General features: G+C 49.0%; 1 protein-coding gene across 4 annotated transcripts in view; it reads right to left on the bottom strand.

The window, feature by feature from the left end:
- The window catches only part of LOC107034800 (uncharacterized), a 35,947-nt gene that overhangs the window by 12,104 nt on the left and 9,197 nt on the right, over window positions 1-14,646 (bottom strand). For 3 of the 4 annotated variants that reach the window (XR_012076812.1, XR_012076811.1, XR_012076813.1), the window contains exon 3: window positions 270-465. Coding sequence is in view for 1 of the 4 variants with exons in the window: in XM_072970322.1 (XP_072826423.1) it covers window positions 270-465; window positions 14,253-14,373 (317 nt within the window). In the remaining 3 variants the exon portion in view is untranslated. Of the gene's footprint in view, window positions 1-269; window positions 466-14,252; window positions 14,395-14,646 lie in introns of those variants that run through there. The other variant, XM_072970322.1, reaches the window with a different exon arrangement.

A 14,646-nucleotide genomic window follows, 5' to 3' on the forward strand; every position in this document is an offset into this window, starting at 1 on the left:
CACTGCTGCTGGCCCTGGCCCATCCTCTGGGGCCACCAAGGATGAGTCAACTCCCTCAGGCGATGGCAACCATCTGACCCAGGATGTCCCGCCCTCTTCATGTCAAGACCAATCTGCTTCCTTCACTCCTCACGCTAGCCCCCTTCCCAAGTTTCGAGTCTGTTCTGATACTCCATCCCTCACCCTCCAGGCTAACACCTCCTAGCTTTTGAGTCCCTGGAACCCATCAGTAACTCCATCAATTCTCCCTCTGGGATGGCCCTCCTTGCCTGGCGGCTCTCCTCCTGGTGGCAGGCTCACTGACTCGCAGGGGCTCAAGTCCAGCTCTAGCACTGCAGGGGAGCTGAGTCTGGGGTGGAGATTCTGGGCAAGGGTGGTACACTGAGAATGAGATCTTCCAGGTTCTGTTTCCTGAATGTGAGAGCCAGGTATCAAGTGACCGATGTCTTCTGATCCTCATTCGCTCTGTACGTAAAATGGATGAGAATACTTCTACATCATCAAGCTTTCAAAGTAGAAGAAAACACAAATCAGGTATCTAAAAACGTGCTCAGAGATGTGAGGGGTGGGGAGAAGCAACCCTGTGTAACCTGACTAATCTCAGACGGGTGCACCTGCCGGTCCTCAGACTTCACCTCTGACTTCAGACTTGGGGGCAGCTAGCATGCCCCCACTCCCACCTTCCCACCCCCACAGGGAGGAAACCTGGGCAGAGCCGCCCCTGGCAGGCAGCAAGGGAGTGCCACAGAGCCAGTGCTCTGTGTCCAGGCTGCAGGGCCACAGCGGTATTGCTCACAGCTAAGCCCCGAGCTCTTGGAGCCACGTCACCAGTCCCTTAATAGCAGCTAATCACTGCTCGCATTTATTGAGCTCCTACTATGCGCAGCAGGCACTGAGCTACGCTTCTCTCTGACATCATCACTCACCCCCACAACAACTCTGAGAGGTAGCTATTATAGTTCCTATTTTTGGACAAAGAAATTGAGGCTCAGGGAGATTAAATGTCTTGCTCAAGGTCATATGATCAGTAAGTGAGGAAGCCAGGCTCCGGTCTGAGGCCCGCTGGGCTCTCAGGCTGGACACTCGTCTCACCATGATTATGAGATGGGAGAGCCTTTCCTTGCAGGTCTCCATTTATGGGCGCTGAGCATCTACTCTGCGCCGAGTGCTGTGCTGATGCAAAGACGAATAAGGTCCCTGAGCTCCGGGGTTCACTTCCGGTGGGGGAAGCCCACATGGCCCAGTCCATGGAGGGGGAGAGCAGAGGAAGCAGGAAGGGGGCCAGGTGCCCTGGGCTCTGCCCTTGAGCAGAGCTCTCTGAAGCCCCCAAATGTCCCCTCGTCAGCAGAACTGAGAAAAGGGAAAGGAGGGAGAAGCCCTGATGGATGAGCCCCCCCCCGCCGCCGCCGTCTGCCTGCTGGCTTGTGTGCTAGCCCTGAGGTCTGGACTCGTACTGTCTCCCCAGACGAGGAAAGGGAAGCCTGAAAAGGTTAACGAGCGGCCAAGGTCACCACGGCTGCCTGGCAGAGTGACCACTACGCAGGCACCTGGCTGAAGCCCCCAGGCTCTCGCTGATGGGCAACCCACTGTCTTCCCAGGAAATGTGTGGGAATATAAGAGAGAGTTCTGGAAACTCCTAAGCCAACAAGTCCTTGGCGAGAGACCAAAGGGGCCAGGGGTGTCCAGGTCTAGATCCTGCCACAGAAATGTTTGTTCCTATTAAAGTCACAGCCACAGCCATCTTTGAAATGGAGACAGGGTGAGCGGGGAGGCTCAGGGGATGGACTGTGGGTCAGGATGTTCCAAACCCACAGCAGCTCTGAGTGAACTCCCAACACCGCCCCTGTGCATACCCTGACCTCCTCCCTACAGTCCCAGTTTTCCGAGGTAGTGATCTTGGCCAGTAAGAAACTCATCCTGTCTTCACCACCTCGGCCTGGCCAGTCCAGCCATCTCCTGCCCGGCCCCTCCAGGCCTCCCCCGCCACAGGGAGGGGGGTGACTCCAGGTAACAGGCCCGGGCGCCTCCCCCTCCCCACACGCAGCGGTGAGTTGAAGGAGGCCAGGAGAACTGGTAGGACTTGTGTTCCTTTTGCCGGAGGCACAAAGGAACCTGGAACCTGCCAGCAGTAATAACAGGGCAAAGGAGCGGACCAGCCTAAGACTGAGGAAGAGGAGGGCAGGCTGGCTGTCAGCATCCCTGCCATTAGGGCCTTGCTCAGAAGGAAGAGGGGCAGTTGGAGAGTGGGGTCCTCTTGTTCCTGCCGTGACAGACCCTCCTATCCAACAAGACAATTCCCTGTAACACTAATACCCTCTGCACAGTCTCCTCCACCATCCATCCTCCCAGGGGTTCTGAGAAGGTCACATCAGGGTTTTCTGAACTATCACACAGGAACCTCTGGGGGTCCACCCCACCCCTCCGGGCAGCACTGGTGTACGCTAAGGAGGCAATGAGGTCCTGGAGGTTGAGGTAGAAGGGATGGGAGCCACACTTACGGCGCTTGGCACCCAGGCAGGGAGGAATGACATTCCCTAAGGAGACCAGGGTGCTTCTAGAGGTGAGCGCTGGAGGAGGAGCCATCTACAAAGTTTGCTTTGTTTGTGGGGAATTTGTTAAAGAGAAAGTAGAGGAAAAAGAGCAAAGCATCCATGGTCTGGTTGGGACAGTTGAGGGAAATGAATATATACCCAAATTTGAACTGGTGTGTTAGGATGCAATGTCAAAATGAGTCTTTGGCAGACAAAATTTTAGCCTTAATATAAGGAGTTCTTACATACCAATTTAAAAAAGAAAATATACACCATTGAAGACTGGCAAATAGTATGGATGAGCTATTCATGAAAGAGGTTCAAATGATAAAAATCACAAAAAGTTAAACTTCATTCATAATCAAAGAAACAAATATTAGAATCAGATATAGAAGTCTATTATAAAACTATAATAATGAAAAAGTAGGAACAATCTAAATGTTTACCTGCAGAGTACCATGAAAAATTATAATAACATATTACGCATCCATTAAATATGATGTTGTGAAAGCATTTACTAACAGAAAGTGTTTATAATGTATTAAGCTTAAAAAGCAGATTCCAGGGGGAAGGGTATAGCTCAGTGGTAGAGTGCATGTTTAGTACTTAACACAAGGCCCTGGGTTCAATCCCCAGTACCTCCATTAACAAAAAAAAAAAAGAAAAGAAAAGAAAAAAAGAAAGAAAGAAAAGAAAAAAGGAGAAAAAATTAAAAAAACAAAAAAGGCAGATTCCAAAACAGTGTTATGGGTAAACACATTTTCTATTTTTGTAATTAAGAGTGAGTCCCTCCCCGTGTACATCATAAAAGTTCTGAAAGACTATAGATACCACAATGTTCACAATACTAAGTTATTCCTCAATGGTGGAATTATGATTTTTATTTTCATTTGTTTGTATTTTGTACTTTTCTACAATGATCCCATATTGCTTTTGTAATGAAACCTTCTTGGTGACTTTGAAGAGTCCTTGGCAGAGGAGATGTAAAAATCGTTACTTTATGTACAGTCTTTACCAAGAAGTGGAATGTCTTCTCCCACTTGCTGATCACAGAGGTGAGGTGGGATGGAAATGGGTGGGAGGTCTGAGGTCACATGGGGCACAGACATAGGGCCAGGAAAGACATCCAGGTATCCCAACTCTGATGTTGCTCTGAAACCCCCACGGGGACCACGACCTTGCAGAGAAAGCACAGAGGATTTGGAGTTGGAGGACGTGAGTGAATCCCAGGTCTACTAGTTGACACCGAGGAAGCCACTTTATCTTTCTGAAACTCAATGTCTATAAAGTGGAGGTAACAGTAACACAGGATTATTGTGAGGATTAAATAAGATAATTATATTATTTGCAAGGTATAAAGCCCCAAACAAATGATAGACGTTGTAGGTAATAACATTCATCACCGGTTCAGGCTTAGCAAGAGAGCTGGCTAGCTGCCGCAGTTAAGTCTGTGCCGGCTGTCAAGAATGCTGGAGGTGAGGGGCATGTTCCCATGTGGTTCAGGAAAACGCTTGGATTTCCTGGTCCATAGTCATAGAATATAAAAATGAAAATAAAATAAGAATAAAAAGAGTTCAGAGGAAAGTGTTCGGGGACCCACTGACTACTCTTTGAGGGTAGAATATGTAGCCAGTGATGAGAACTCCCTGGTTAGTCATGCACTGGGCAGTGGGAAGGGGGAGAAAATGGCGCATAACCAAAGGTCTCTGACCCCCTTCACGTAGAGTTGTTTACAGATATTTTGGCAAAGTGCTTGGGGGCTGAGGTGGGTGGACTAAGGATGCCACAGCTTGTCATCTATTGGGAGAGGCTGGGTGGTGGTTCTGGTTAGATGGGTCCCCACCCTGCACGAGATGGGGGAAGTCATGGCTTCTGGGCGGAGGTGGCAGGCACGCTCATGAATCATAAGCCCCTCTTGTTCAGAACCGGTTAGCTGGTTCTTACAGCACCATTCATGGCTTTTACACAGGATGGCCCCAGACATCCTCAAAGAGTACCACTTTCTTCATCCAACTGGATGAAAGGGTTTTATTGATCAGATGACAAGCTTTCTAATATTGACCATGTTTGGAGACTCATTCTTGACTGCACCCCTCCAAGTCTTCTGAACAAGATGCTTCATCTTCACTTTTCTTTTCGTGCTTCTTGGCTCCATCTAACATGACTCTCCTTCCGTTTGCCCCTCTTCTCTTCTTCGGGATCATTGCTCTTCCTCTCCTTGTTCCTTAGTCTCCCTAACCTCCTCCTTGTGCCCACCTCTCTCTGGTTCTGGATTCAGCCAGCATCTTCATCTATGCTCACCACGTCACAGGCAGCTGCCACTCGGAGCCACCCGATGCTAGGTGTCCTGAGCTAAAGCACAGAGGATGACTGTGTGATGAGGGCACACAGATGATCAGCAGCATGGGCTGCCCCCTCCAAGCCTTTGAGCTTATGAGCGTTACTCCTCACTTCCTCACTAGTCCCTTCCTCAATTATCCAACAAGCCCTTTAAAATCTTTCTGTAATGAAGTTTTTCTTGTGATACTCCTGCCAACCCCACTCTCCTGCCTCCACCGGCCCCTCCCTCTCCTGCAGGAGCCTCTGATTTATCTACACCTTGCTGGTGCTGACATGCCCCAGACTGAAAGCACCGCTCCAGCTGTGGTTTCGCCTGATGCACAGAGAGACACAGCGCGCCTCCCGCCTCCCGGTTGACAGCCCAGCGGGAAGAGGACAGGCATGTGCTCCTGCTCAGCTGCGCTGTCTCTGCTGCCTCCCTCCCATTCCGGGCTCTTCTGGGCTTTTTCGTTTATTCCCGCTAGCCAACCAAGTGCCAGGATGGGAGTTTTTTCTGTCTGCTTCATTCCTTAGCAACTCACCCCAGTATGTTTTTTCTAATCTGAATCTCATTTCGAAATCTCCTGCCCAAGGGGTTTCCCAACGCCTCCCAGATTTGAATCAACCTGCTGTTTACAGCGCACCCAGATCAGGAATGGAGACGTCAAGGGGACCGGACCTGATACTACGCCCTGAAGACGCTCCTGTGCTCGCAACTGTCACTGGGCTGGTGGCACCTGGACAAACAAATCTATCCTCTCCTTATCTCCCATGAAAGAAGAAGCCAAGTAGGCTCCAATCGGAGAACGAGGACTGGCTGGAAGGCAGATCCCAACTCAGCCGTGTTCCTCCCCAGGGGAGACGAGGCAGGGTCTGGCCATCTCCAGGCAGCCCATGGCATTCTCAGCCCCTCTCAGGGATCCACTCCACAGGAATATGAATCTCAGCTCCTTGCCCATGACTTACTAGGGTGGATTTCTGGCCACAGAGACCCTGAGTCACGAGCAGCCTTGAGAAAAACACAGAGAAGTGGGTCAATGTTTTTTTTGAACAAGTGAAAACCGGCTGCTCTCTGCCTACAGAGGGGACCCCCTACCTGCCTTGGTAACCTGAGACCTCTCGTCACCAGCAAAGAGGGTCAGCCTGTGGTCCCAGCCACGGGCTACGCTTACTCTCCAGAGGCTAATTCTGGGGTTGAAATGGTACCCTGGGTCTCTGCATCATGTTCCAGCCAACCAGACATTTCATTTTGACTTTTAAAAATCCATTCAAAACTCCAGTTCTGCATCTAATGTCCAGAGAGCCAGTCCCTTCGTCCAAGTGAGCAGAGCAAAACAGAGACATGGGGCCGGCCTCCGGAGTCTGTCGTCACCCTCTCATTGAGGCGAATGCTGCGGGCCAGAACTAAGCCTTTTTCTCTGCTCCTATAATTTGAGGCGTGAAAACACTGAAGCCACAGCAAGCTCCTGCTCTTGGCACTTGGTGTCACTCTTGCTTCACCATGGCTCAGCACAGAGCCTTCAACTGACCGGTGGCAATCACACCACAGAGGAGAGAACTCTGTCTCCTTCCCTCCAGTCCCCCCATCAGCAAGGGCGCACACGTGAACCAGGGCATAAGCCCAGCTCTCCTGGACAAAGCGTAAGTGTCCAGGCAGAAGGCTGACAGGCGTACCCCACAGTGAGTGGCACGGAGGAAGGACGTCACTTCCCCTGAGCAAGGCCTGGGCGGAACCTTGTCTCCCAAAACTGCCAGTTATTGATTTTGCCAACATTTTCTTAAAACTCGGAATTGCTCAGAAAAAAAAATCTAACAGCACAAACATGCACACACAACACCAAGAGTTGCTTGACATCAAATTGACACATTCTGGTGGCAGGAACACGGGAGCCAACTACTCCCTTTCAACATGTTGTTCACCACGCTTTGTCAATCCCCAGTGCAGGAGTTTGCAAATTTTTTTCCCGCTAAGAACACCTTTGGCAACCAAACGAATGTTATATTCCCTTTTAGATAATTTAATTAATCAGCATAGTTAAACTTCTCCTCCCGTCACGTTCCATCTCCATGATCTCTCTCAGCCTTAGCTCTGTGTCCCTTGCCTTACTCCAACAACTGCCAGGCTCCTCTCAGCAAGGATTTAATGAGCTCCCACTGGGCTCTGGGCTCTGGGCTCACTTCTACAACCCCTCCTCGCATCTCTAGAAGATTCCTGTGTCCCTGCAGCTCTCCTGTGGGTGAATAACCCTCACAGGCACAAGGGTTCCTCCTCGGGGAACACAGACCTAACATTCTTCTTGGAAAAAATCCAACTTCTTCACCACCCACAGAAGAAGGCGGTTCAGGAGAAGCTTGACGGTCCCAGACAGCACACGACCCAAGGAGAGCTGGGGTTGAGGGGGCCGCCCACCAGCACAGCCGCCCTTCAGCCACAATCCCACCTGCAGCAGGTCGCAGCATCATCACGTCGGCCCGGGGAGCACAACAGTATCTAGCTTGCGAGGCCTGAAGTCACCATGCTGTTCCCGGACCCCGGGCTGTCTAACCGGCTGTCCCCCAGCAGGTGGGCCTTCCCTGGCTCTCCCATCAGATTTCTGATGCCACCTCGCACAAGGGAGCAGGAGTCACCACTTCCCCACCACCTCATCTTTGAAGACATCTTGTAAAATGCAATCTGTTCATTCTACCTCATATCAACTCCTGGAACAGGGGCTGGAACTGTGCGGCCTGGCAAGCCATGCCGGGGACAACCAAGCTCTCGCATGAGGAGGAGACACAGGGGCCCAAACTACCATTTATCCTCCTCCTGGAGATGAGACTGCTGACGCCAAGGTCAGGAATGAGCGACTCCAAGCCATAATTTCACGTGGTGCCGTGTTGTAGCATCTCCTCCTTGCTTTTGGGCACCAAGCCCAGGGTTGCAGACCGAAGCCCTTGGCCACGGAGATTTGTGAACTGTCCCAAGAGTAACAGCGAGTCAGTCTGCACCCTCCTTGAAATACTTCAAAGTACTTTATGATCATTGTCTCATTGATCTTATCAACATCCCAGGAGGGAAAGAAAGCAGGGAAAGGGAAGAAGAAGCCTTCTCATTTCATCGAAATAAAAGTGAATGGGGATGGGGAGCTTTGGGTGAACCAGCCACTGTTCACCTAGAAAGTCAATGAAGAAGTACAAACCACCTCAAGAACTCTGACCCTGGCCCCACGGCCACAGCGAGTCAGACAGACAGCTGATTGCTTTTGTGTGCCTGTGAGCCAGGGGTCCTCTACTCTGGTCTCTGCTAATCTGACAGTTCAGACTGACTTCAAAAGATGGGCTGAATTTGAACCCTCTGTGCTGGAAAAGGTACCAAAGCACAAATATCCACCCCACCCCTAGCCCCGCCCTTCTCCAAACTTTGTAAATAACAGAGACGCTCACTAGAGTCATTAGAAGAAAAAACTGTCAGCCAAGCGGTCTGAGGTGTGGCTGAAAGGACCGTGTGTGTTTTCTCTAAAGCAGGACGTGTAGACAGTCAAAAACACAAGTTTAATGGGCTTATAAACTTGGAGTGACTCTTCACATCTTATAGCCAGGTCTGGGGTTCAACTATTTCACCTCTGAAATCAAAGGCTGCTTCAGGTTCATCCCTGAACACTGCCTCGAGTCCGCTTCCTCAGTTTATCCTTTTTCCTGGTAACTGACCCAAACAATTCAGCCCCCAGTGTTTTTGCCGAGGGAGTAACAACTCTAGGTATTCAGAGATGTTTTCTGGTGTTTTATGTCTTTCCTTCCCTCCTAAGTCTGCCCCAAGCTACCTGAAAAACCTCAATCAATGCTGATACCCTGTAGGAACTTACCTGCTTCCTATGAGAGACGGGTACTTGTCCTGGTTAACTCCTACAAATCCACAAGCTTCTCTAATGCTCAAGTTCAAAGCACTCTAATCTCAGTAATCATTGTTTACTCTAGTGCTTTTCTAGCCTTTTCTGTCTACAGTATTTCTAAACATTAATTTAATTGAACTTAAAAGATATTGTGTATAATGCCACAATTTGGCAAACAATGTAAACGGTGTCTTGCTGACAGGGTGAGTCTAAGACAGGAAACAACGCTGTCAGCAGTGTTGTCCCACATATGACTCCAAGCCCAAAACAGCCGCAGGGCCCCCCGTGAGGGAGGCTCACACGGTGAGGTCATTCATCTGGGCTGCGCTGCCCTGGCTGGATCTAAAGATCCTCTCCCTCTCCAGGAGGTTTGCTCAGCAGAACTAACACTTGGGGTGCCACTTCCTTATTTTACTCTCTTTCTGGTTCATGCCAGCCTGGACACTAAGATGGAACAAGCCTGCGGCTAAATACTTGGTCACCGCATTTTTCAGAGCCCCAGGACAGCATTGCTAATATTCAGGGCTACACATGACCTTGCTGTCCCAGACCACGGAACTCTGTATTAATTAAACAGAAAGATGACCTTATAACTAGGGCCATTACATATACTCCAATATAAGCCATTGGTTCCATTCCTTTCTAAGATTAGAGTGTTTAGAGGGAACTTCTCAGTGATCAATAACGCAGAAATGTTCTCCTCACGCCCCAAGATGGACTCTTTAGTCCACAGACAACTGCAAATATCCCACAGCTTCAGGTATCTGCCCTGAGAGCCTGGGCCTCCTGTGTGCGCTTTTGTTTTTCAGACTGTCATTATTGTGAGTTTTTCCTGTGCTTCTCGAGATATAACCAAGACAAAAGAGAGGTTCCAACTCTGTGTACGCTGGTTGAACGGGTAAAAACCTTAACATAAGGGAATCGTGGAGAAACCTCATAACATCCTAAAAATTCTTGGTGCAAAAGTTCCCAGTGCTACTCCCCTACCTCTAAACCAGTTGGAGACAAGACCTGCCCTTCCTTGGGCTAATTTCGCTCGAACGGACAGGCATCTAAGATCTGTGCTGTCTCCCTCTCAACTGAATCAGTGCCCAGCTGGTTACCTCCCAGGGCTCCTCGGAGACACTACCAGGTAGAAGTCCTTTCTAGAGGGCAACAGTGCCCTTCGGGGAGCCTGGCATCACCCTGAGAGTGCCGCCACAATCCCTCTGCCTTTGGCAGTTTCACAGGAGGACTTGGGAAAGAGGGGGCATCCTGGGAAGTAGCAGCCCAGGTCCAAAGGAGGAACTGTGCCCAGGGGGACAAGGCCAAGGCCTGAGAATAAAGGAGCTTCCTGACATGCTGCTGCATGGGTCTGAGCTAGAAACTGAACGATGAAACAGAAATGCATTCTTAGTGGTGATCAGACTCCCAGATTAACTCAGCTTCCTTCCTTTCTTTTCTTCCTTTCTCTCTTTCCTTCTTTTTAAATTATTCTCCCTCATCTGTATTCCTCCAGGCATGTGAAAATTTCTTTCTCTCTTCTTGTTGAGTCCTCCAGAGAAGTGAGAAGCATCGGGTTCTGATTCTGTGCCAGATTAGGCCACGTTCTCCTTAAGCGCACCAAATCGAACCGAAAGCCACATTGATCTGACATTCACTGAATGTTTTGAAGAAAGAACCACAGCAGTGAGGAGCTGTGAAAGACACAGTCTCTGCTTTCAAAAGCTTTCATGAGACTGAACAGGCCTGCATGGCTACACCTGGCTTTATGCGCCTGCCCTGAAATCTGCACAAGGTCAGAGATGGAAGTCTCAGCCCTTACTGACTCACTGGGTAATCAGACCCTTTGTTTTCATTGAAGACTCATCTTCCACTGGTAACAGCTTTTGGTAGTTAGCCTCCGGTTTTCCTGTCCTCCCTCCTACTTAATGCTCCAGAAGAGTTTCATATTTAAATAAGTCCAAGCACAAATCTCTGCTAAAGTGAAGACTATGTCTGTAAAAAGGGAAAATCTCCCCAAATTTGCCTGCCTCACCTGGGACTGGCACAAATCATTTTTTTCTAGGATTTGTCTCCATTGCATGTTCCATTTTCTTTTCATCTTTTTTTTTTTAAATCAACAGAGAGGTTTTTCACCTAAACTGAGAAAAAGGTGGATAACTAACTTGTCTTGCTGTATCAAAAGTTCTTTAAGGTCCTACAAATGCAGGTAATTATTACCAAAGGACTTGCATTATAAGGGAAGTGGAGGAATCAGACAGACCCCCTCCAGCGCAGGAAGCCCGGGAGATCGGGGTCTGCTTCACCGCCTGGGTAAAGTCATTCCTTAGGAGATAATGCCTGCTGCTGACAGGCTCTCCAGTGACCACATGTTCAGAGCTGAGACTTGGTGGCAGTCTGATGTGTGGCCTGGCAAAGGGCCAGTGTCTTCTGTCTCAGAAACTTAGATTGTCCCAGAAAGCCGATGCCACATGGCTGCCCACGGGACAGCTCAAAAAAGCTTTTTTCTGTTGCATTCAGCTTAGCAGGTGAACTCGGGAACCCCCTCCCAGCGTTTCATCTCCCTCCAATTCCCTCCTGCTGCCCACTCTCCTTAGACACCAGAGTTTATCACATTGATTAAAGCAGACGTTCAAACGGTCCTCCAAACCGACCTATCCACAATTTTCATTTTCATTTTTTCCCACCAAATCAGCCTCCCCTTTTAAAAAGTGATATGTCAGCAGTAAGCAAACATAACTCCGCTTACTGATTCTGGGCAAGAGGTGTTAACTGCCCTGTATCAGACTGGCTCTTTCCAGATCGAAAAGTAACTCTTCCAAAAGAAGGTTTTACGGTTAAAATTAAACCACAGTCCAAAAGCTATTCAAACCTGGACTTTGGACAAATGCCAACGAGGACAGTCCTGGGCATCTTTCTGAGAGAAAAGGAAAGACCCACTAAGAGGAAGAAATCTTCAATGATCATATGAAAAAATTAAGAAAAATGTTGGAGCCTGTTCAACCACCCTCCTTCAGTTAGAAGGCACTTTTTAACAACATTAGGAAAGCGAAACTAGCTGTGGGTGGGGTGGAAATGCTGCCAGGTCATCCTGCCTGAAGAAAGCCGACAATTGTGCCTACATGATGGACGTGCCATGGAGGCACCACGGTGGCACCACGGTGGCACAGCCGCACCACGCAGCCGTGAGGACCACACCAGCATTTTTTGTGACTCCCGCCGGGGGCTATCCCAGTGTTTTGGTGATCACTAGCTCCTCGCTTGAGGTGACTTGAGTTGCTGGCCCTGAGTTGTTATGTCGCGGCATGATTAAGAAACAATCATCTAGGAGAACACAGATGTACACATCAGTGTGTAAGAAAAGGCCCCAGGGTGCTGAGAGCTTGCTGGGTCAGGAGTCTCTGCGGGAGGGTGGGCAGGGAGGGGGCAGGAGGACAGGACTCGGGGAGGCCCATGGAGGTGACTCTGAGGCCAGCCCAGCAGTGCCCTCCCCTGGGAGGCTGGGAGCACACCATCTGGGCCGGGTGGATACGGACCAGCCCAGCACGGGCAGGTCTTCTTCCAATCAAGTGCGCGACTGACCTCTATAGGGCAAAATGCTTTTCAGCTTTACCCAACAGCTGGCCAAAAGGAAACATTAGCTATAACCCCGTCAGGTGGCATTAGGCAAGGCAGGACCTTCTAAGCCTCAGCCTCAGTTTCCACATCTATAAAATGGGAGTGATGGTAACAGTATCTGTCCTTGCACACCTCCAAGGGTTGTTATCAGGAGGAAATGAGTGAAGTACCACTGTTTTCTACCTTTTCCTGCCTTCCTACACTGCTCTGACATAATCCAGGCCACTTTCCTGGGGTGATCTTTCTCTTGAGCGTTTCTGAACCGAGAGCACAATTTTAAAAACAATATAGTCATGTGATTCTAAGCTTTAATAGCTAGTGGCATCTCACTTCTAGAAGCTTTAATACTTTCACAAATGTTTTCAACATAATTTTCAAAGCATTTATTATCATTTAAGTTAATTTTCTGATAATTTATGTTCAGTCTCTAAATCCCCCACCAGATTATGAGTTCCCTAAATGCAGGGATGTGTGTGTCCTAGTATTTACCTAGAATAGTGCCTACTGCACAGCAGACACGTGATAAATATCTGTTGAGTAAATGATGAATCATAGGAATTGGTGAAGGCCAATCAGAAACAGAACAGAAAGGGCACAGATATGGGGAAAATTTTTTTCAAGAGTGGTAACATAGATTAATATTAAAAACGAAAGGCAGGGTGACGACAAAGTTTTGAGACTAAACAGAGGTAGTGATTGCACAACAGTGTGAATGTATGAAATGCCACTGGATCGTACACTTTCAAATGGTTAATTATAGGTTATGTGAATTTCACCTTAATAATAAAAAAATGAAAGGACAGAATTGTAATATAATAATTATGGTCCATGATGATTTAGACACTCTACAAAGATTTGATGAAGTCAATACAAAGAGAATGACTCTGATACAGTGCCTGATGGTTGGCATAAATTATTCATTTGTTCCTTGCCACAAGCCCATAGATTTTCAGAGGAGGAAACTGAGGAGCCTGGATGTCCAGGTCAGCGACCTCCTATTCTGCAGACAGGCCAGGTGCACTCGCCACTGGGAGGCGCTGTCCCCACAGCTTCCTGCTTGAAAAGGACTTCTTTCAAACAGCTGCTTCTCAGCTCCTCTGAGTCCTGCTTGGAGAGTACCCTCATCAGAGAGGCCTTCCCCAACCACCTTCTCTAAAAGAGCAGCCTGCCTTCCCACCCTGTCATTCTCTCTCCCTTACCCTGCTTGGGGATTTTCCCACAAAATTCTTAGCTCATGTGACATATTGGCACAATTTTTCTGGCTCCTTCCACAACAGCGTGAGCTCCAAGGGAACAGGGATATTTGTCAGTTTTGCTCTCCGTTACAATCCTGACTTCTGCAATAATGCCTGGCAAATAACAGGTGCTTAATAAATATTTGTCAAGTGAATGAATAAGTATTAGAATTTTACCATGAACTTGGTTGAATCTTTTGGGGCCAAGGCTTTTAAAGGCCATACCACAAGAATGAAATTACAATGGGACTGAGATAAAACACCAGTTGTGTGAGTACTGTAACAAAGTGCCACCTGGTTCATGAATGAGTCCCTGAGTGCTCCTCTTGTCCCCAGGGACAGGACACCTGTCTGTTGTATCCTTGGCTCCCAGCACAGTGCCAACCACCTAGTATTGGGCACCTGTCTATATGATATCAGTAAGACACAAGGATACTGGGAGGTACAGGCGAGGGTGGAAGACCTGGGCACAACACACATCCGGGTCCCACCCTAGGCGTGCACACTGGGTTGGGGAGCCCCTGAGGAGGAGGAGAAGGAGGAAGGAGAATGCGCTGGGCAGAGGTCAGAGTCCAAGGAGCACCAGAGTGTGGCCTTGCCAGCCCTGAGTACTCTGGGTAGAAAATGGCTCCCGAGACCAAAGTGATCTGCAATGCAAACCACATGCCATCAGCCCTGGCCCTGCGGGGAGAGCTTACCGGGCTGGCCTCTTGAGAGCTGGGTCAGGGTAGGGCGGATGACCCTTAGGAGGTGGATGATGAGCCTCTGAGACTCACTGGCCATCCCAGAATAGTGCTCAGTGGCCTCTGAGAAACACATGGGCAGCAGCACCCTTCCTCCAGGTCCTGCATCGGGCAGCCAGGTGTGGTGGGAAACTGCCTGGGGTCGCACAAAGGACACAGATTAGGGGTCAAACTCCTGAAGCTCTGGTGTCAGCTATTTCTTGCACCTGTTTGAACCTGTGTCTCTAAGTGCAGTTTACAAATTGCAAACAAACTCATACAAGCATATAATCCATCATTTGTCCAACCTGACTGCTGCCACGGGGACTGTCACATCTTAAATGAAACAAAACACTCAAAAGGGACAAAT

The sequence above is a fragment of the Vicugna pacos genome, chromosome 10, assembly GCF_048564905.1.
Source record: "Vicugna pacos chromosome 10, VicPac4, whole genome shotgun sequence".
In the NCBI taxonomy this organism is placed as follows: domain Eukaryota; kingdom Metazoa; phylum Chordata; class Mammalia; order Artiodactyla; family Camelidae; genus Vicugna; species Vicugna pacos.